The 20,442-nt window shown below is 38.5% G+C and overlaps 1 protein-coding gene and 1 long non-coding RNA gene across 16 annotated transcripts; one reads left to right on the top strand and one right to left on the bottom strand.

Moving 5' to 3' along the window:
* Window positions 1-2,949: 2,949 nt before the first annotated feature.
* Window positions 2,950-15,582, top strand: LOC103720126. 14 transcript variants are annotated; one of them, XR_005510699.1, is made up of 6 exons: window positions 2,950-3,223; window positions 3,530-3,632; window positions 3,735-3,745; window positions 8,937-9,665; window positions 10,485-10,543; window positions 10,664-10,936. It is a non-coding gene; the product is annotated as an uncharacterized LOC103720126 (long non-coding RNA). The 14 variants fall into 14 exon arrangements; XR_005510693.1 differs by having other exon boundaries at window positions 2,951-3,223; window positions 3,563-3,632; XR_005510687.1 differs by having other exon boundaries at window positions 2,952-3,223; window positions 3,567-3,632.
* Window positions 15,420-18,494, bottom strand: LOC103720127 (auxin-responsive protein IAA31). Of its 2 annotated transcripts, none has more exons than XM_008809696.4 (4): window positions 16,941-18,494; window positions 15,980-16,191; window positions 15,775-15,871; window positions 15,420-15,669 (listed from the first exon to the last, which is right to left on the bottom strand). In XM_008809696.4, exons 1-4 carry the CDS (start codon window positions 17,150-17,152, stop codon window positions 15,615-15,617), a joined length of 576 nt encoding a protein of 191 aa, XP_008807918.2. In that variant the 5' UTR covers window positions 17,153-18,494; the 3' UTR covers window positions 15,420-15,614. The 2 variants fall into 2 exon arrangements, with proteins under 2 accessions (XP_008807918.2, XP_008807919.2); XM_008809697.4 differs by having other exon boundaries at window positions 15,980-16,188; window positions 16,941-18,493.
* Window positions 18,495-20,442: the final 1,948 nt, after the last annotated feature.

Genomic DNA, 20,442 nt, shown 5'->3' with positions numbered 1-20,442 from the left:
TATTGGAGGGTATATATATGACCTACTTCATCAAGAAAATCTCTAATTATGCAAATATGGATAGTAAGAGAAGATGTTAACAATTTATTAAAAATGCCTTGGTAGAAGATAGCCTGTGCATGAGGAGATGTCTAAGATTCAAGTCTCGATTTATTTTATTTACCTATACCTGCGATAGCTATAAGGAACAATGGTAAAGATAGAAATAAATAGAAAACAAGGGAAAAAAAGAAAAAAAAATGATAGCACATCACTCCTTAATGAGAGATGTTACGATAAAAATCTGCCCATTGATCCCTAATGATGGTACACATCACTCTCTGCATTCATGTATAGTGAACATCAAAATAAAAACGAAACATGTCCCATGAGGGAGAGAAGACAGGATATAAATAGGTTTTCAGAGAGTGTGGATAAGAATAACTGGAAAATAGATAAAATCTTAAAGATAAACATGGAAAGCTTAGTGAAATAAGTAGGCATAATTTCTTTCTAGCATTTGCAATAGTATGTTAGTTGAGCAAAATATTTCAATAAATATTTACTTTAAAAGACTAATTGAAATTGATAAACCCATGCTTTATTATGATATAGAACAGGGGAGAAAAAAAATATAAAGCACTCTACACTCCCATCTATAACAATATATAGTACAAGTTTACCATGAAAGTGGGTAGTTCTAAATACACCCCCCCTATTGCTCAGGACACCCCCCAAAAATTAAAAAAAAAAATACCCAAACTAACCTTTAGTGTAATTACCATATTGCCCTTGAAATTTTCTCAGTACACCCCCCTTCCTCCTCCTCCGTTTCGTGCTCCGTTCGGCACTGGATCGCCGAACAAAATGCATCTGTTCGGCTGAACGGTGCCGAACAGAAGGCTTCTGTTCGGCGATCCAGTGCCGAACAGAAGGCTTCTGTTCGGCAACCCTCAACCGAACAGAATCCTTCTGTTCGGCGGAGGGGAGGGGAGGAGGGGTAGGAGGGTGGGGAGGAGGCGGCGGAGGGGGGAGGGGTAGTTGGAGGAGGGGGAGGTGGAGGAGGAGGAGGAGGAGGGGGAGGTGGAGGAGAAGGGGGTGGAGGAGGAGGCAAAGAAGGGGGAGAAGGCGGAGGGGGATGCAGAGTAAGAGGGGATGGGGATGGGGGGCGGAGGTAGAGGGGTGGAGGAGTAGGAGGAGGGAGGAGGGAGGAGGAGGAGGAGGCAGAGGCGGGGCGGAGGAGGAGGGGAGAGGGATGAGGGGGAGGCAGAGGTGGGCGGGAAGAGGGGGAGGGGGAGGAGGAGGATGAGGAGGGGGGAGGAGGAGGAGGCAGAGGCGGGGCGGAGGAGGAGGGGAGAGGGATGAGGGGGAGGCAGAGGTGGGCGGGAAGAGGGGGAGGGGGAGGAGGAGGATGAGGAGGGGGGAGGAGGAGGAGGCAGAGGCGGGGCGGAGGAGGAGGGGAGAGGGATGAGGGGGAGGCAGAGGTGGGCGGGAAGAGGGGGAGGGGGAGGAGGAGGATGAGGAGGGGGGAGGAGGAGGAGGCAGAGGCGGGGGTGGGGAGGTGGGGGGTGGGGAGGGTGGGGGTAATTTAGGAATTTTTAATTTTTTAGGGGTGTCCTTAGCAAATGGGGGGGGGGTGTAGAGAGTATTTAATTTTTTTTTAATTTTTGGGGGGTGTCCTGAGCAATAGGGGGGGTGTATTTAGAACTACCCCATGAAAGTGAATGTGCTACGTAATTAATTATGTATATATCCTTGCAGAAACAACTTATTACATATTTACTCTTCTAAAAATCACTATTTGCCTGTACAGAACTTTTAATTTTTAGCTAACATTATTAACAAATAAATATTTTAAATATAAAATTAGATCATTACCCATTTATATAAATATATATTTTTTAACACAAACTAAATCTTAATTTTTAATCATATTAATGTAAAAATTAATAATATCAAATCATACTCAAACTAGCTAGTTATTTGTTAATTTGAAAGCTAATATCGACAATGGTTTATAATAATTAGAAGGATAAGATATATGCAAATAACATTTTTTAGAGGGTAAATATATGATGAACCATATTTGCAAGGATATATTTTCCAAATATTCAAAAAAACTAGTCCACCATAATAGGAAACTATTACCAGTTTTTCTTGAACATATTGTACCTCGTTCCTTTTGACTGCATTTGATACAAAGTCTTTGATAATGGATATCATTGAATAATTCATCATTTATCTTGGAACAAGTAGCTTTTCTTTCATAGAATTTTGTACGGAAAATTAGAGAGCAAAAGACCGCAAACAATCTACATGTCCCATGTTTAACCTATGATCAGGCATTAATAATAATTTATATTTAATCTAGAGATATAGGGCTTATTCCTTGAAGGGTAAAAACCTTATTCAGAAATTTATATTTTTCTAGATAAATATTTTTCAGGTACCATTTAGGTAGAAAAATAATTTATCCATGATCTTTTATATGTTGAAAAAAAGCTTTGGAATTTATTACCCATATTCTTCTACATTACTATTTTTTCTGGATAAGTTGCTAAGATTTATTTATATTTTTTACAATACATTTTATTATATATATATATACATTATTATATATAATAATTATATTATATTATATTATATAATAATACTATATATTTCAATCTAAATAACATTTTATGATAATATATTATATATATGTCATATAATATATTATATTATAGTATAAAATATTATTCTATATATGTTATAATATATTACACTATAATATATTATTTAATAATATAATAATAATAATATATTATTATTATTATTATAGGGTTAGGAGTATTTTATATATTATTAAAGTAATTTCTATCTGTTTTTTTGGTTGAAAAGAAAATAATTTGTATCTGACGCTCTATCCTCTGTAGAGAGAAAATAATCTTTTTAACACGTACCATGAAACCCGCAAGCGATTATAATTAGTGGTTCACTTAGGGACGCGTAATCAATTTTGGTTTCGTAATAAAATTTCTCGTTCCTCCCTCGCTCCTGCGTCTCGACCCAAATCCGAACCCTTGCTCTTCTCAATCCTAGTCTCCGTCTATAATCCCTTCGTCTCATAATTCCTAATCCTATCAAAAACCCTGATCTCCTTCCCAAGTGAAAAACCTAGGCCAATTTGGAATGGGTACAGTGGAAAGCCGCGATCTTGGCGCTGTTCCTCGCTGTCGTGAGGCAGTCTTCCTCTCCGATTCTGGTGAGCTCTCGTTCGAACTATTCTACTGATTGACCAAAACTTGCAACTTTAGGAGTCGATTGGATTGACGTTCTTTCCAATGGATCTGAGTCGATTGGGCAGTCCAAATTAATTGTTTGATTTGTGGGTTTTTGTGTTCGAAACGTGGAAAATGATTCAAAAGTAGATTGGCATTTTTTCGTGGAAAGACGCCATGTGCGTTTTCTTTTGATGCTTTTTTTTTTTTTGTGATAGTTTCTTGATCTATCTGAGAACTAAGGGGATAGGATCACAGTTGTTTGAAAATTTAGAGTCTTTAATCTATAGGGTAAGTGAATAATTGGCATGACCTTTGTGAAGATAGGTCTTCAAGCTCTTCTTATTGCCATCAAATCACGTGGGAAAAGAGGGAAATTCAAACCCTAATCAGGTTTTATCTTCATTCTGAGTTTCTTGTTTTATTTTATTGTTGGCATTCAGAGTTACTTTCTCTTGTTTTTGATTTCTTGAGCAGTTTATTTTTGTTTTGCAGGAGCAATAATGGTTAGATACTTCTTATCCTTCTGGTTGTTTTTTTCCTGCTTTTTTTTTATAAAAAATTATGAAAACTAAACCTTCAGAAGCAATTTAGCCATTCTATTTTGGTCCCTCCCCTTTACGTAGAGTTTTCTCAAATCTCTGCTCTCTCAAATGTTGGACCAGCTTCTAACAACAGAGTATGCCACCTTACCCCTCCTTCTGTCTAGTCATGCTTATAAGTGGCATTTTCTTCTGCATGAATTATGAATGTCTAGATGAGATTATCTGATGTAATATAGAAATTTATACAATTTAGTCTCTAGGTTGGATTTTGGGTTTTCATAGATATGAATCTCAATGCCTCCCGAATCAAAATTTTAATATCATTGCTCTTCAGCTTTTTTGTTCCCCCCCCTAATGAGTCATTGTTCTTGTATGGATGAATGTGAAGATGCTATTATCAATTTATAGTCCCGCCATTTACAATCTAATATCTTCAATCTTGGTTTTTGGGTTTATATAGAAAACTCATTGCCAACTGATTCAAAAGTTCAGCTTGAATGTAATCAGTGTCATGTTTGCACTTGTCGAGTTTAGAGATTTGTTTTTTTTATCAGCTATGGTAAAAATTAATGAATTTGATGCTATAATTGATGTACCTTGGAAAAACAATGTATGCATGGCATGCTGTGGCGTCATGGACATGGGATGCATAAGACGAAACACTTGGGAGTTGTAGAATGATATTTGATGGATGTTCCCTGATTGTACAATCCTAGGTGATGACTGCCCATTAAGTAAGTTTGCATAGCAACTTTTGTTTTTGTTTACTACAACTGCTTGGTAATTAATGTTCACATTTTTTTGTTAAGTTATTGGTGGTTTTATGGCTATACTTAAGCCATATATGGCAGCTTTGATGTTGAACATCCCCGATCTCTACATTCTAGACATTTAATATAGTTTATTTAATGAATCAGAAGAATCTTAGAGTTAGAATAAGGGAAATATTGACTGCCATAGATAAGATAAAAACTAGTATTTTGTTATTTGAGTTTTTTCAAATAGTTATTCACTTATAGAAGTATATCTTAAGAACTATATAGCTGTACCATAAACATGTGAAAACTTTCATAGTCTCATAATAACCCTCTTTAGCATACCCCTATTAATGTTTTAAATATTTACAAATTTTTTAAACCTCTCTTAATGCCCCGAAACTTCCCAGTGCACAAAACTAAAGTAACAGGAGAGTCCGGAGGCACTGGTTAAAAATCTCAGGGCATCTCTAGATTTCTTCAAGCCTAATGCCTGGTCTTGATCATGTGCACTCGATAGGTTTTCAATAATGATAATTTCATGATTGAACAATTAAACACCTCATGTTCAACTAAAAATGCCATCAATCCTCATCTCCTTTTTGCTCCTTTCTCTCCCCTCTCTTGCTCCTGCTTTCTCTTTGTTCCCTCCTTTCCCCTGCTGAAGTGACATCATTAAATCATTCATCGTCTCCTATGCAATCAACACCATATTGGATGTTGAGGATGAGGACATGGGTCTCTGCAAATAATTGGATTGAAGAGCTCAAAACACCAGTAGTTGTCCCGTCCGCAATTTATTCTTACAGCTAAGGGTTGAGTGAATGTAGAATCTCACGCATTTATGATAGTCGACAACTAAGTATGGATGGCATGCTGTGGCTTGATGGACATGGGATGCACAAGATGAAACATGTGGGATTTGTAGAACGATATTTGATGGTTGTTGCCCTGATTGTAAATCCCCAGGTGATAATTGCCCATTAAGTAAGTTTATGTAGCAACTTTTGTTTTTGTTTACTACAATTGCTTGGTAATTAATGTTCACATTTATTTGTTAAGTTATTGGTGGTTTTATAGCTATTCTTAAGCCAGAGATGAGAGCTTTGATGTTGAACATCCCCGATCTCTACATTCTAGAAATTTAATATGGCTTTATGGACCAATCGGGGACTGGTACGGTTTAGCCAGTAAATTTGAGATGCCACTAATGGTTTAGCTTGAGGTCTATTAAACCCCTTCAATTTAAGCTGTTAAACCCCCGATTCATGCTATTGAGAGGTTAAGGCCTTGATTCATGCTTATTAAACACCCCTCCCCCCTCACACACCTGCTTGCGATGATTTTCCCTGCCTTCGCTCGCGATTTCAAGAGAGCACCCCTTCCCACCGCTCATGTAAACCCCCCTTGCCCCCCTATGGCCACTCGCGATAGTACCTCTACCTTTCTAGTAAACCCTTCATCCTTCCCATAGCCCCCCCCCCCCCCGGCCCTCTCTCTTGCTTCAAGAGTTAGGGTTAGTGTTTCCCTCAGCCCTTTCCCCATCCTCCCTTCTGCTCCCTCTCCCTCTTCCTCCCCCTCTCTCTTCCTCTCTCTTTTCTCCTCCCCCTCCCTCTTTGGCTCTCTCTCTGTCGGCACACCTTGGAACATCATGGTATGGAACCATATCGTGTCGAAATGGTCGTCGGTCGATATACCCTCCGGTATCGGTTCGGCAAACCTTGATTGAAATTCTTTATGCAAGATGAACCATTCAAAGGCATTTGCAAAGAATGTTTTCATTAATCAAAAATGAAAGTTTAAGGCTCGAAGATGATTAGATATCGTCCTAGTCTCCACCATAAACGACGTCGACTAGAAATTTTTGGATGTTGCTTTTAGGACTCCGTCGGCACCTTTTTGAGAAAACAAAGTTTTCAGGTCCTAGGGGGCAATGATTGTAAGACTGAAACTTAAAGGAAGTGATGGAAGGGCACCATTAGTTGTGGAGCATGCGACTTAATTTGACTCAATATGGGGAAACTTACCAAGTCCAAACATAGCTGACAAACTGAGGGCTCTTTCCTGACTCTATGGGTGGTGGTGCATGGTCATTCTTAGTTGGCGGTGTGATTGTCTAGCAAGCCAGAGTACGATTCTTTATATTAGCTTTATATGTTGAATCATAGTCTCCTGAACTGCAAGATTTCATTCTGTGGTTTCCAATAAATGATGCTATCAGATTCTTTATACTATGACAAAAGGTTGGGTAACAAAATATTATTTAATATAGCTGAAGCTATGATCGTAGCAAGGTTTGAGATTTCAGATTTGGAGCCAACCAGATCTGTGGATGTATAATTTCAGTAATCTTAGTGGTTTTGCAAGTCTCACTTTAAGTTATGGAGCTTCCGTCAAAAAATAAAGAAAAATTTTAAAAGGTGAAAATATGGAAGAAAATAAAAGAGGAAAAAGAATAATGTTGTTACTCAACATCTTAAAGTGTTTTATGTTACTTAGCTTCTTTATTTGTGTAATTCCAAAAATTCATCATGTTTCTTTCTTACTATAACTCATAAATATGCTGAATTTGGGTATTCCTTTTCTTTCATAATTTGAGATTAAGTGACTATTGATTTAAATGCATGCAGTTATCCAATGTTATATTTTTTTTTTTGCATATTTTGTGAAGTGCCTTATATCTAGTTCTTTATAATACTTTTTATAGCGTATTGTGTTAAGGGTTTTTCCCAAGGCCTTGACCTATCAAGTGCTATTTTTTTTGCTTATCTCCTCTTTAAGTCAAGAAAAAGAATGAAAATCATTAAAAATTGATACTATATAGCCTATGTATTTAAATAAAGAAAGAAATTACTCCAATGCGAAAATAGAAAAAGAATCTATGGCTATTCGATAAGTTTCGGAAAAAATGGTTGAAACCATTGAAATTGGAGCAAACACTGTTAGCTTCAGCTGAAACTGACTGACATCCAAAACTGAGAGGTTACTTTCAGTTTGTGTTTTGTCTAAACTTGTTTGATTCTTTGATATCAATTTGGCTACTATTCATTTATGCAATATAAGTGGAAAATGGATTACTGGAGATGATTACTGGAGACTACTTAAGTTTGTTAATTGTTATAGTTTCTTAGAAAGTTGTTAGTTATCCATCTAATCCTCAACACTTTACTCCTATACCTCTTGTCCTTTACTTTGATCATGGTATACATGCATCCCTTTGGTTGTCGTTCTGCCTTAAACTATGTTTTGCCAAGTAGGACTATAATTGCCCAGCTTGGTGCAAGTCTTTACCCTAAAAAGTTGCCTTATGTTCTCAAGAGGAAGATAGGTAAAAAAAAAAAGGAAAATGTATCCCGAATCCATATAAAAATACTATTCATGATAGTACTCATGCTAAATTCTCTGTAAGATGTCTTACATAATCAAGACTGCTATTCAACCAAGACTTGCCTTATAAAGTTACTGTGCGTCATCTTGCACGGGAAGTTAAATGAAATAGTCTCTATGTCATTAAATTTGTCATGACGGAACATAATTTCTATAGAGTACTCGAGTTATGGTGCATTTAGCTCTAGTAATTGCTATAAAAATCTACTATTTTGAGAAAGTCCTTTGGATTTGACAAATGTTGCACATTTGCCCAGTGCACCAACTACCCCATTTTTTCTCTTTTAATATGGTTGAAGTTGTCTTTCTTCCACTAAATCAATCCTTTGTTGTGCTGAAATGACCATCTAGTCCTTTTGTTTGCATTTTCTCATCACCTTCTCTTTTGCGAACCAATCCTTCAAAGTTAAAGGCCTTAAAGACATGCCAATGCTATTGGGTGTATGATATCTATCCTGCCCCTACTAAAATTCTTCAGGCTTTTTCCACGTATACCCTTCAAAATTTCTGATTTTGCATATTTGCCCTTGTAAATTTACACTTTGCATGATTGCCTTTTAAATGTGATTTTTTTCCATAAACGCAAAATACTGCCATTAGCTATTGTGTTGACCAAATTCACGGTTACATTTGTTTGACCATGGTTTAAACTTAAACTTATTTACATCATTACATATACGTCCTTTAAAAGAATTGCTCTTGGAAATCAGTTAATGCTCAAGAGTGCTGATGTCATTTCACCAGGAAATGGCTAATTTTAGCACTCGTGCAAATTGCAATTTTACATGGATGTACATAGAAAAGGGGAAGTTTTGAGGGATATAAATGCAAAGAAAAACACAAATCTTTGCCCTCTCTATACAATTCTTCATAGAAAGTCAAACATTTAACAACTTGTTGTGACTGAGCAATATAGATTCAGCTTGCTGCGTTAGCTACCTTATATAAAGTAAGCTGTGAGCCTTTCGCCTCTTTCTTGTCTCTAATTTTTGTATTATTTTTCTTCTCAGCATGCACTGAAGTGGGGATTGGGAAGAGGCACTGAACCCTATCAGGCCACCTTCGCCTCGAAGGGTTTCTGAAAACACTGATGCGAGGAGTTTTGGGGAGATTGCTAACTTTAACATTCTGGTCTCTCTGATGGGCCCAAATAATGGCCTAGAGTAGCATATGGACCCCTAGTATTTAAGCATGTGGCCCTTTTACCACTAAAGAGGCACTAATCCAATCTTTTAAAAGACAAAAACATTAATTCAAGTATTTAAATTTTCTGAGTGGGATATTGTGTATATATATATATATATATATATATATATATATATATATATATATATATATGTATCTTTGTGTGTTTGTGTGTATGTACAATATCTTTCTGCATGTCATATATGTAGAGCCATGTCCATGCATCCAAGTTTTCTCAGGTTGATGTGTCAGATAGTTCAAGATACACTTGAAACTGTTCCTGTGCCCTGGTAACACTGCTTATTCTTTCTATAATTTGTAACATAGTGCAAATATATTCAAAATCTATCTTTCTTGCAGTTTTTTAATGCAAGACAACTTGATGAATTAAGAATTTGGTGATCCGTGTGGAAAACAAGCATTACCATATCAGGCAGCACACCAATTTTGAAAAGCACTCAGTGATGGCTGCTAGAATAAGTACTAGAATTTACAGGAGTCAGTGACATATAGCAGCCTATTTACTGAAGCTGCACGTGCTCTTTCTTTTTGGGGTAAGCCATGCTTTTGTGATTCCATCTAGTATATGGATCTTGTATATTTTTTAAAGCTTTTCAGCTTAATGGTATAAAACAGAGTGCGGAAAAATGGTTGTTTTTCATTTCAGCCTGAATCAAAATCTAGCTTCATTATAAAGATATCTTTTTAAATGAAATTACTTAGGTAATTATACTTAAGTAATATCTTCGATAATAAGTAATATCTTTTTATCGAAGATCAACTATATACAACCCAAAGCATAGGTAATATTAATTATAACCAGACAATTAGTGTCAGCTGGTAGATATACCATGTCCAGACTGTTAGCTACTAGATTTTGTTTTATATATGTGTTTTAACAAATTATCCATATGGAAATATTATCAGATGCCTCTGCATCCATCATGATCGCCTGCTATTTGTTTGCTAAGAACTTGTATATCTTAGTACGTGGTGAAAGTTGCCTACAGTCTGGTGACTAGGCCTAAATTTGTAAAGCAGAGCTGGTGAGAGATCTACTGGGACTTGAATTCTGAGAACTACCAGTGGTGCTAGATTATTTCTATTTTAATTTTTATAGTTAGATCCGGTATGCATGATCAGTTTGATATTGATTTGTAAAGAGGGCATTGATTTTTTCCACAAGGACTTGTTTTGTTCTTTTTAGCAAAATCTGTTTGCTAGCATGCCTTCCAAATTCAGTTTGTTTTGGTGTATTTAGAGATGATTGCTATCTCAGATTGTTCCTAGAGTTTATTGGATTTTATTCTTCCATTTCGGGAGCTTAACCATTCATTCCATCTTCATTGCATACGCAAATGGGCCATTCACAGACTTCTTGGACACACTGTCCCAACTGCCGGTGGAAATGACAGTTTAAAGCATAAAAGATGTACTGTTCTTGTTGTTTCTCTTATTTAAGATTTCTTTTTGGTGCATTTAGAGTTTAATGCTATTTCTGATTGTTCTGATACTAGAGTTTATGAATACTTGTTGGATTTTATTTTTCCAGTTTGGAAGCCTGGAACCTTTCATTCCATCTTTTTGGTATTTTTGGCATGCTCAAATGGGTGAATTCAGAGACATCTCAGCCACGCTGTCCCATGTGCCAGAGGGATGACAGTTTAAAGCATAAAAGATGTACTGCTCTGAGCCCCTTGTCCTTATTAAACTTTCTTTTACTTAATTATTGTGAACCAGAAAATGATAGCATGTCTGCACCATATCTAGAGAGGATGAAGCTTGCAGGTTCTCATATATATTTTTTTCCTTCTGCTTTTGTTCACAGTTGGGTTAGGGAATAGAATTCTCATGTGATCCAGTGGAGGACTTAATACTCGGTTGGACTAGGAATGCATGACATTTCTAGGGCCAATAACCCCCTCTTTCAACCAAGGATGCCACTGTTCTTACCTCTGCTCTCCCAGTCCACATGCCCAGAGTGCAGATGAAAGAACAGGGTGAGCAGAGATATGAGAAATAAAAAAGAATCCATTTTTGAATAAACTTGCATTGGACATTATGTCACAGCAATAATGAGCTTGAAACTACAACAATAAGGGGAAAAAATCTCAGAAAACTCGAACAATCTCAAATCAAAATTCAGAACAACTACCACCTTAGGGGATGCGAGAACAGAACCTAGGAATAGATCCATTTAGAGAGTTACAGAGTGAGGAAGAATCCAGGCTCGATTGATGGACACTGTTATCATTATTCTCTGCCATCATCACTTCCTTCTATAAGAAAACCAGTTTTTAATTAGATAAGGAGACTACTGAACTTTAGTTTGGATGGTACACCTCTTACTGCTTAAGGCATGGGGCAGGGGTTCAATTGCAAAAGGCATTGGTCCTCCTTCTGGACGCTTGTTACTCAGTACCCCGGTTCTGTGAGCTTTTGGCTCGGCCTGCCAGGGGGCCTGGTTTTCAGCCTAGATGGGAGGGGGATGCAGGTATAGGTCCCCCGGAGGGGGGGGGGGTGGTTAGCTAAAAATAATGAGACATGAGGAAAAAAAAAAGGAAAAAATAGAATTAGTGCAAAAAACATTTAATAAAACAATAGATTATACACCAAATCTCATTTTTTCCTTCTTTTATCTTTGAAAAAGTTAGCCTACTTGTTAATGGCATAGATGGTGCGGATCATTCCAATCAGGTACCATAAAGAACATGAGTAAGAGGCAGATCCAGAACTCAACCTACCCTAAAAGATCAAGTTGTTGCATTAAAAAAAAATACAAATTCATTAGGTTATATTGGAAAAAACCTAATTTATTATCATTCTAAAGAATGTTAAAATTAGTGCTGCAAGTGGATGGGAATATATCGACTCTAATTGGCCTTGGGTTGAATTAGATGCAGATCCAGGGCCGGCCCGAGCCTTAGGCGACTGAGGCGGTCGCCTAAGGCCCCGGGCCAATGGAAGGCCCCGGGAGGCTGACCAAAAGGAAGCAAAGGCCCCATATAAACGGGATCAGGAGCTGGCTCTTCTCCCCTCCATCGGTGGAGAGTTTCCTGGCCTGCAGAGGGGCAATTTGGAAGTTGGGGACAGTAGTTTTGTTTTGGGTGGGGGGGGGGAGAGAGAGAGAGGAGGGATTTGGTTGGCTTGATAGACGCCTGAAGCCACTCTTACCTTTCATCCCTTCTCTTTTTTGGTTTTGGTCTTGGTTTTCCTTCCCTCACATTACTCCTGATCCAGCTGGGCCATCCGGAAGAAAGATGGGGGGATTGGAGATGGACGTCTTGGAGGGTGGAGATTCTTTTAGTTTTCTCCTCTCGGTTTCTTCTCCCCTCTTGGGTGGTAGAGAGAGAAAAGGAGGGAGGGGGTTGAATGGCTGCTGTGCCGTGATGTTGCAGTTGCTGCTTGGGTACTCACTTGAAGGGGAGATGGTGGAATGGGACTTTTATTAATTTGATGGAGTGAACTTCCCATAATGACCCTACTTTCTCTTATTGAGAGATTTCTTTATGGACAAATTCTTTTCTTACCTTGACCATGAAGTGCCATGGGATGACCTTTTCCTATCCGGCTCTTGCTTGACATGGTAAACAGTATTGCCAAGTATTATCTCAATTATTTAATCAGTTTCATGGCCCGTCATTTAGAATAATTACTTTTATGTGCTTCCATTCAAGAATTATATTAAATTGAAAAGGCTTCTTGTCTATCTTTGTTAGATTCATGGTTGAAATAGTGTACTTGATAGCTATCTATTTTCATATATTTTTTTAAGTATTTTATATTTATTAAAAAAATTATTATTAAAAAAAAAGGCCTCATTCATTGGATTCGCCTTAGGCCCCAGAATGTATTGAGCCGCCCCTGTGCAGATCCAATGCATTCCATATAGTTTTTTGGGTTTGGGCGGAGTGATCTGTGGACTGGTAGATCAGGTCCAATCTGATATTTGGTCATGCCATGCCTAATTCTGTGAGATCATTGCCCATGCCAATCACAGTTCAGGTGTTATTTCGTGACTCAAAGGTTGATTTTTGCATACAGGTAGGGTAAAGGTCCGGTTAGATGAGGGTCAGATCTGGCTGACCACATGCACCTTGTCAAAGATAAGGAAGAAGACTTAAAAATAATGCTCCAAACAGAATGGAAAAGAACTTAAAATTCTGTGGATTATATAAATCAAATAAATGGACATGCTAACCAACTGTGCAGCCAAACATGAAGTTGATGAACACCCAAGTGGGGCTAATTAGATAAATATGAAGTTGGCTGATCCTTGGTCCACCATTGCCTAAGGGCAGGGGGGGAGGGGTGAGAGAGAGAGAGAGAGAGAGAGGGGGGGGGGGGGGGTCCTTTATTTAGTACCTGTATCAAGGAGGATGACACATTTGCTATGGGAGAGTGGTAGGAGAAACTGATATGTTTGCTTCATTTTAACTCGAGAAAGTGGATGCGTCCCGATGCCAACATGCTATGGGTTGAAAGTTGAATCATAGGATTCCGAGTCCACATGTACAATTTGATTTGCACCACCTACTCCTTCACACGAGGGTGGGCAAGCTTTAAAATTAGAACCATTATAATGTTATGATGATGGTTATAATGGTTCTAGAGGGATTCTGCTACACTACATCTATATATTAATGTGTACAAGAAAAATCAAATTAAATTATTAGGATAGTTCACTTGCTAAGTTTTGATGATCTTCTTATGATAGCAAAACATGACCTGAATCGTCTCAAATGCCCGCTTAAATACTCCTAAGCTATGAGAAAAATGATAAGGCTCTAAATAGTTAAGCTGGTATTCCTAAACTCCACTTGTAAGAAGCTAATTTAATGCAATTTTACATGCATCAGTTGTGTGCGCTAATCATGTCAAGCTCTAGATGTAATTAGATGCAACCCCATGTGGCATATGAATAGAGCATGAGCCATAGTAAATCATTCTATGTTAATCTGGTTGGCATCATTAATTAAGGAGATTTCCTTGATGGCTTATAGTTGATCACTTTGCATGTATCATTCTTGACATTTTAGGGCTGGATTAAGGGACTAAAAGAGAAGTGGTGCCACTCCGTGTCTAATTACCACCTCTAAGTGATTATGTGAGGAGTGTTTCGACACCATTTGCTCAAAAATATGGAACCGTAGATGCATTCCACATCATCATCGTCGTCATCGTCATCTTTATCATTCAAATATAGCTTTTCCCTCAGATATGGGGTTGGTTATGGTGCACAGCTCATTGAAAAGATTCTTGTGGCTGTAAGAGCACTTTCAACCACTATATTTCCCCAAATATTCTTAAACTACCAAATGTAAGTTTGTGTTATTCCATTAACTTTGTAATTTAATTCCATCAATCCACTAGCCCATTCATAAGTATATTTGAGCACACTGCACAAAACTAGGGCTTATGTTCTTGACGTGCACTATCCTGTCTGTTGATTGTGCTTCCATGATCTCAGGTCAGATGGGGTTAGAATAGATAACTAAGGTATTATTACATTCAAGTTTTTGTGCGAAACAATGATGATACATTTTCTCTAGTTACATCCAACTTAGATATCAGATGTCAAAAGATTGAAGACAATGAAAGCAACCACCATCCATGTCTAGAATGAGTAATATATTTGTTAAGAAGAGGACCCACCAGGTGGATTGTAATCAATTTGAATATTTACTTGCATCCACCATTTGGCATATATCTAGGAAACACTAATTAAGCTATCCCACCAACATATTTAATAACCCTTTACATTGTTTCTGATATGCCTTCTTTCTGAGTCATTTGTCTTACGCAAGCATGATTCGTCCTCTTGTGATTAGACAATTATTTTAGCTCTTTGCTTAATCAAGCTTGACATGCTATAACTTGAGTAGGTATACTGCTTGGTTAGTTCTTTGGCCCTCATGTTGTGTCTCAAAGCTCATAAAATCAAGATCATTGAGTTTTCATGCGAGCAAGGGGCAGAAATGCTTAGATGGACAAAAGCTCCATTTACTCGACAAAGAGGCTCATGCAGTGACATGTTGGAGGAGGACCGCACCAATTTGCAAAGCAAAAGAACAGGGATGAAGAAAAGATAAGTACAACTTCTCCTGATTTTTCTTTGGTGGCTTTCTTTCCTTCATTTTGATCGGTCAGTTTAGGACCCATTCATAATTACATTCAAGGGGGTCGAAAACGGATAGCATATATTTACAAAGTAAAGGTGCAGGGAAAAAGAGAAGCGGCCAAGAAATGGTCAGTCTAGATTCACCTTAGATGACCACTTCTCGAGGGTAAGTTTTAACAACTTAAAATAGCTTCAGTGGCTTTCATTTATTTGGGAGCTTCTAAAAGGCGAGTTCTGATTTGTAGGAACTAAAAATAATGGGGCAGGAAAAATAAAACAGTTATAGAAGCTACATTCACTATGTATGTACATTTGAACCTTGAAATAGCTGCTATATAAGCTTCTTATCACTCTCTAGGTATAAAGGTTTGTGGGAGGAACACTAGCATTTATCTGGCTTGGCGATCTTCAATCTCTTGACATTGTTGAGGAATAGCCTGTACAACAGTATGTAAGCAAAGGTTAGGACAGATGCCAAAAAGGGTGCCCAATAGGGTTTGTTATTTGGGATGGAAAGAGGGACAAAATGATAGGAAGCTTACTCCCATGGAACATCTCCCACCATCATCCAGTCTCCTTCCATGTCTTCATATATTAGCTGATAGGTCCTTCTAGGAAACACTTGAGCAATTCCAGGGCCTGTATTAAGGGGAGTTATTAGAAAGGCAAGTTCAGGGCCACATTCATATCTCAATGGCATAAACGTTGGAGACTCAGCTGTTGGAAATATGTTTTGTCTGTGCTTACATGAAATGTTGGTCCTAAACATGCAACGTAGTGTTCTGATCAGGGAATCATAGCCGTCGAGTGCAATCAGATCCAACTTTCTGCCAACCGGAATTCCTTCCATGTGAACCTTGACAAAGAAACTTGCTGGGTGATGCCGAATTCTTCTGTCATTTGGTGTGCTCCGAAGGAGTCGTTCGGTCCGTGGTGGCCGATCGGAGTGTTGTTCCCTACTGCCCAGGAAGGGTAGGAACTAAAAAATTAGGTCATAAGTTTGAGTGGATGCTTCTCAAGTTTGTGGCTGAAACTTTGAAGTCAAGTAAAATGATGGTGTAGTAAATTGGAAGGACTTGCGAGAGAAGACAATAGGAGAAAACTGGGTGTGATCAATTGTAAAGAGAACTCGGGAGGGAGAGGAGGAGATGGCACGAGCATGTAGAAGATGTTAAGTAGACAGAATTAAGGAAAAAGTAAACTGAATGGATGACAAGATGACAAAGTGAGAGGCTGAAATGGATCATAAAAGAGCAATAGAGGTATATTTCAAGTTTTTGGAACAAGGAATGAACGACAGGTAACACGGTAAACTGAATCCAAATTGGCCTTTGCTTCCTTTCAGAAAAATAAGAGAGAAGGTAAAAAGGAGAAGAATAAGAGTCCTAACGGGCATGATAGAGAGATTCAAAGCAAGGGGAGAAAAGGAGAGGTTGCTTAAGGAGGGGTGAAGATATTTGTTGACATAATGAGTGGGGGAAAAATGAATGAAAAAGTTGAGATATCCTGTGGAAATGCATATAGAGAGGGAGAAAAATAAATGCTGAAGAACTCCCAATATCCGTGGTTAAAGAAGGGCAAACTTTACCTGAGATTTTAAATTATACTACGATGATCATACTTTCTAACATGAATGAATGAATAGAGAAGGAAAAGAGGACTTGAAGAAATATAGATGACAGATCTTTGTTGGTTTTGGTTCACGTACCTTGAACTGGAGGACGTCTGAGAATTGATCGATAAGCTAAGCCCAAGCTTTAATTCAGTTCTCAAATCTCCTGTACTTGATTGAGAGAGAGATGCGGTGGAAATACAAGCATGACTGCTGCTCTCTATGGAAGTAGGGGAATCGCCTTGGTCTCCCATTTCAGAGGAGGGAGGGAGAGAGAGAGAGAGAGAGAGAGAGAAGGCAAGGGACATGAGAGACTAGAAATTGGACAGGACGAAGCAGAACGACACAAGTTGTTGTCATTGATCAATAGGTAGTTGTCACCGCAGGACGGGTTCAGGGCGCTCAGTGCAATGGCTTTGGAGAGGATCGACAGGACCAAGCACTGAAAGGGAAATTGAAATGGACTCAATTGAATGACACCAAGGGTTAGAAGGCTTTATCATCATGATTGGTGGCCTCCTTGGCTCACCAAGGAATTTACCATTTTCCATCATCATGGATGTCTGCCCATTAAGTGAAGGCCAAAGAGCCTGTGACTCTGACCCTCCAACTACTGCTACTTCCCCAATTTATTCATTTTAGTACTGGGCCATCATCTTTGGTCGGCCAGAAGGCCATTTTTGCAAATTGGTTGCCCTCCCTCCAAGACCCAAAGCTAGCAAGATCATCACAAACAATGCATACTTTTCTTTGTTGAAGTTTAATGAATCGTATCCATATATTAGAAGAAAAACACATTGTAATGAGCGGGCTGTTCACTTTCTTCTTCTTTTTTTTAATAAAATTAGAAAATAACAAGTCTCGGAGTACTCTGGCTAATTTTTCTTTCTCGACTCGTAGAGTACATCCGGAGTGATAGGTCACATAAGAAGTCACTCAGTCTGCGGCCCCATTAGCCTTTGTGAATGCACGCCAAGCCTGAAAGGCCATAATATCACTCACCAGGGATGTCTCCCTCCATCACCATTCAGACCACACTGTATCCAGCTAATCACGGTGGTCGAGTTAACCTTCTCTATTCTCTATTGATCTATTTATCTTCCGCGTGCTTTCTTCACCTCTTGAAGAAAAACTCTTGTTGGAAATTTTGTACTTCCACCGTACTAGGATCAGACCAACAAGAGCAGCATGTTCGGAAATCGAGTACACCTTTCAGCAGAACCTAGCCAGACCGAGCTGTCGTTCTTGGAAAAGTAGTTGAAGTTTGTAGATGAAATGGAAACACTTGAATCTACAAGGCGGAAAATGCGGGGGATTAATGAAGACATGCAATCAAACCATGACTTCAAAAACTAAAAACCAAGAAGAATGAAACCAAACAACCCTTCTCAGACCGATCACCAACCTTCTGTTTCCACCGTCAAGTCCATGTCCGTCATAATTACTAGTTTCTTGGCTTACAAGTCCTCGTGCATCAGTGAGAACGTCCAACCACCTCCACAGAGGACCCCTCCAGTCCCGCCCTTCACAAAGTGACGGTTGCCCCAGTGATGGGATCCTTGAGAAGGATGTGCGTATCCGTACATATCCATTTCATTAAGGTTACGAAGTGAACTATAAAAACGGGAATAAAGTTAAAAGCATAGGAGCTTGCAATTGTTTTTTTTTTTTTTTTGGTACATCTCATACCAACCGCGCATGAGTACGTCTAGCCGTGTCAGAAAAAGAAGACAACTTAATAGAGGCGGATCAATAAAAGGTCTAAAAAAACTCGTCAGAATGATGAGCAGCATAAAAAGTGCCCCAGTCAGCAATTCTGTTCATCTTACGGTAAACATGGATGGCCTGAAAAGCATCACACTCTTTCACCAACCAGAGGGAACACAGGAGACCAGTGGGCAGAATACTGCTGTTGGAATAAATTATTCTTGATCCTTTTTAATCCAGTTACTCTGAAGAATAAATATAATAAGCCTACATTCTCTTCGGCTCAGAATTTATTCCTACTGCAGTTAGGTCTAAATATTGTCCGGTAGGAAAAATGGAATAATAAAATTAAAGGTGACTTGTATAAAGTTCTTTATGGTGCGGTAATAGCATTACTATTTTAATAAAAGATAAAGTACTAATTTGGAACCACATAACTGCAAATAAAAGCAGCAATGGCCTACCCGTACCATCCATGATAAAAGTTAAACGACACGGTAAAACGAATATTGAAAAATTTATCAGTATGGAATTTTAAAATTAATTAAAGAACAAATATAAAAGAATTAGAGAAAATTGTTGGCTGATTTATTCAGGTGAATAAAAGCATGTTCCGGACGAGCAAGTTTAACTTCTCAAACAACACATTGATAACCATACAGAATTAAATAAATAAATAAAAGGGGGAAGAAGAGGAAGCAGATAGATCGAGGAGATGAGAAGTTCATGGACATAATTTAGATAACGTAGTGAGATGACGGAGATGGGATCCTCGACTCTCTCGGCACAACCATGGGATTAAGTCTTTTTGTCGCATTTGGTTGGAAGGATAGGTAGAGAGAATAAGGGAATGCATCGGTTTTGTGATGGTTTGGATTTTATTATACGGACAAAATTGTCCTTCCATTTTTCAGTATGCTTAAGGAGTGATTAGGGCAGAATCGTAATCGGAGAGGAAAAGTTTCTTTTATCCGAATAAGATAATTTTTTCGGACTTATTCGAGTTAAACTTTTCCATGACATTTTTGATTATTTTTGGGATAGCATCCTCCTTGGGGGATAAGCCCTACTTATTCCTCTACCAAGCGCAGCCTATTACGATTTCAAGTTTAAGAGAAACTACCAAATGGCTTCTGATAATAAATCCAACCGACCCTCCGCTACTTCCAGTACTTCTTAATCCTCTTTTGCCCCAGTATTGTATTGATGGATGAAACTTTTTTCAATATGAAGAAATGGATGTGAGGATGAAGCCATGGTTCCTAGGCCTTTGCACTTGGGAATTAAGGATTCACGAGCAAAGAATCTTTGAGTCAAGGACATCAATAGTCCTCAGCTGCGGAAAAAGTAGGAGAGGGACTAATTAACATAAAAACTTATAAAGAAGAGGAATTTATCGTGTGTGTGCGCGTGCGCGCGCGTGTGAGAGAGAGAGAGAGATTATGAAGGCTGTCTTCCTCTCAATTGGTATATTCGGTGCGAAAAATGATCGATGTTCTTTCGCAACATCAACCATTGGATCGTACCTTGTACAGATCTCACAAGACTCTGAATTTTCTTTTTTATCTGCCTGTATAGATCTTGTAGCGCAGCTATTGCATGATCTAATGGTGCACAACATGAAAAAAATGAAGCAGATAAGAAACAGAAGCCAGGGGAATGTTGTGTCGGTGAGTCCAGAATGTGTCCTTCTCTCTATTAGCCAAAAGAGTATCCATGCGGAGCTCCAGATCTTGGGAGGAGGGCATCTTCAGAGCATACCTGGCTTACCATATTTGGTTGGAAATGAATGCTGGCATTTTTTAGGGTAGAAGGATGTCATCGAGGATAGTGGTTAACAGAGCTATATTACAGTCCGGGGAGGTTACTGCAGCCTCTGCGTTATTCACTG

Source organism: Phoenix dactylifera, chromosome 1 (assembly GCF_009389715.1).
Source record: "Phoenix dactylifera cultivar Barhee BC4 chromosome 1, palm_55x_up_171113_PBpolish2nd_filt_p, whole genome shotgun sequence".
NCBI classification, from domain to species: Eukaryota; Viridiplantae; Streptophyta; class Magnoliopsida; order Arecales; family Arecaceae; genus Phoenix; species Phoenix dactylifera.
Note: the sequence above shows the minus strand (reverse complement) of the source record. Positions and strands in the feature narration are given on the sequence as shown.

Bases quoted from the DNA above. Each gene is read 5' to 3' on its own strand.
- LOC103720127 (XM_008809696.4), bottom strand. From the start codon at position 17,152: ATGTCCCTTGCCTTCTCTCTCTCTCTCTCTCTCTCTCTCCCTCCCTCC. The intron at 16,192-16,940 runs GTACGTGAACCA...CTTCCTGGGCAG, and splicing joins CAGACGTCCTCCAGTTCAAG to TAGGGAACAACACTCCGATC. The intron at 15,670-15,774 runs GTAAGCTTCCTA...ACTGTTGTACAG, and splicing joins GTGGGAGATGTTCCATGGGA to GCTATTCCTCAACAATGTCA.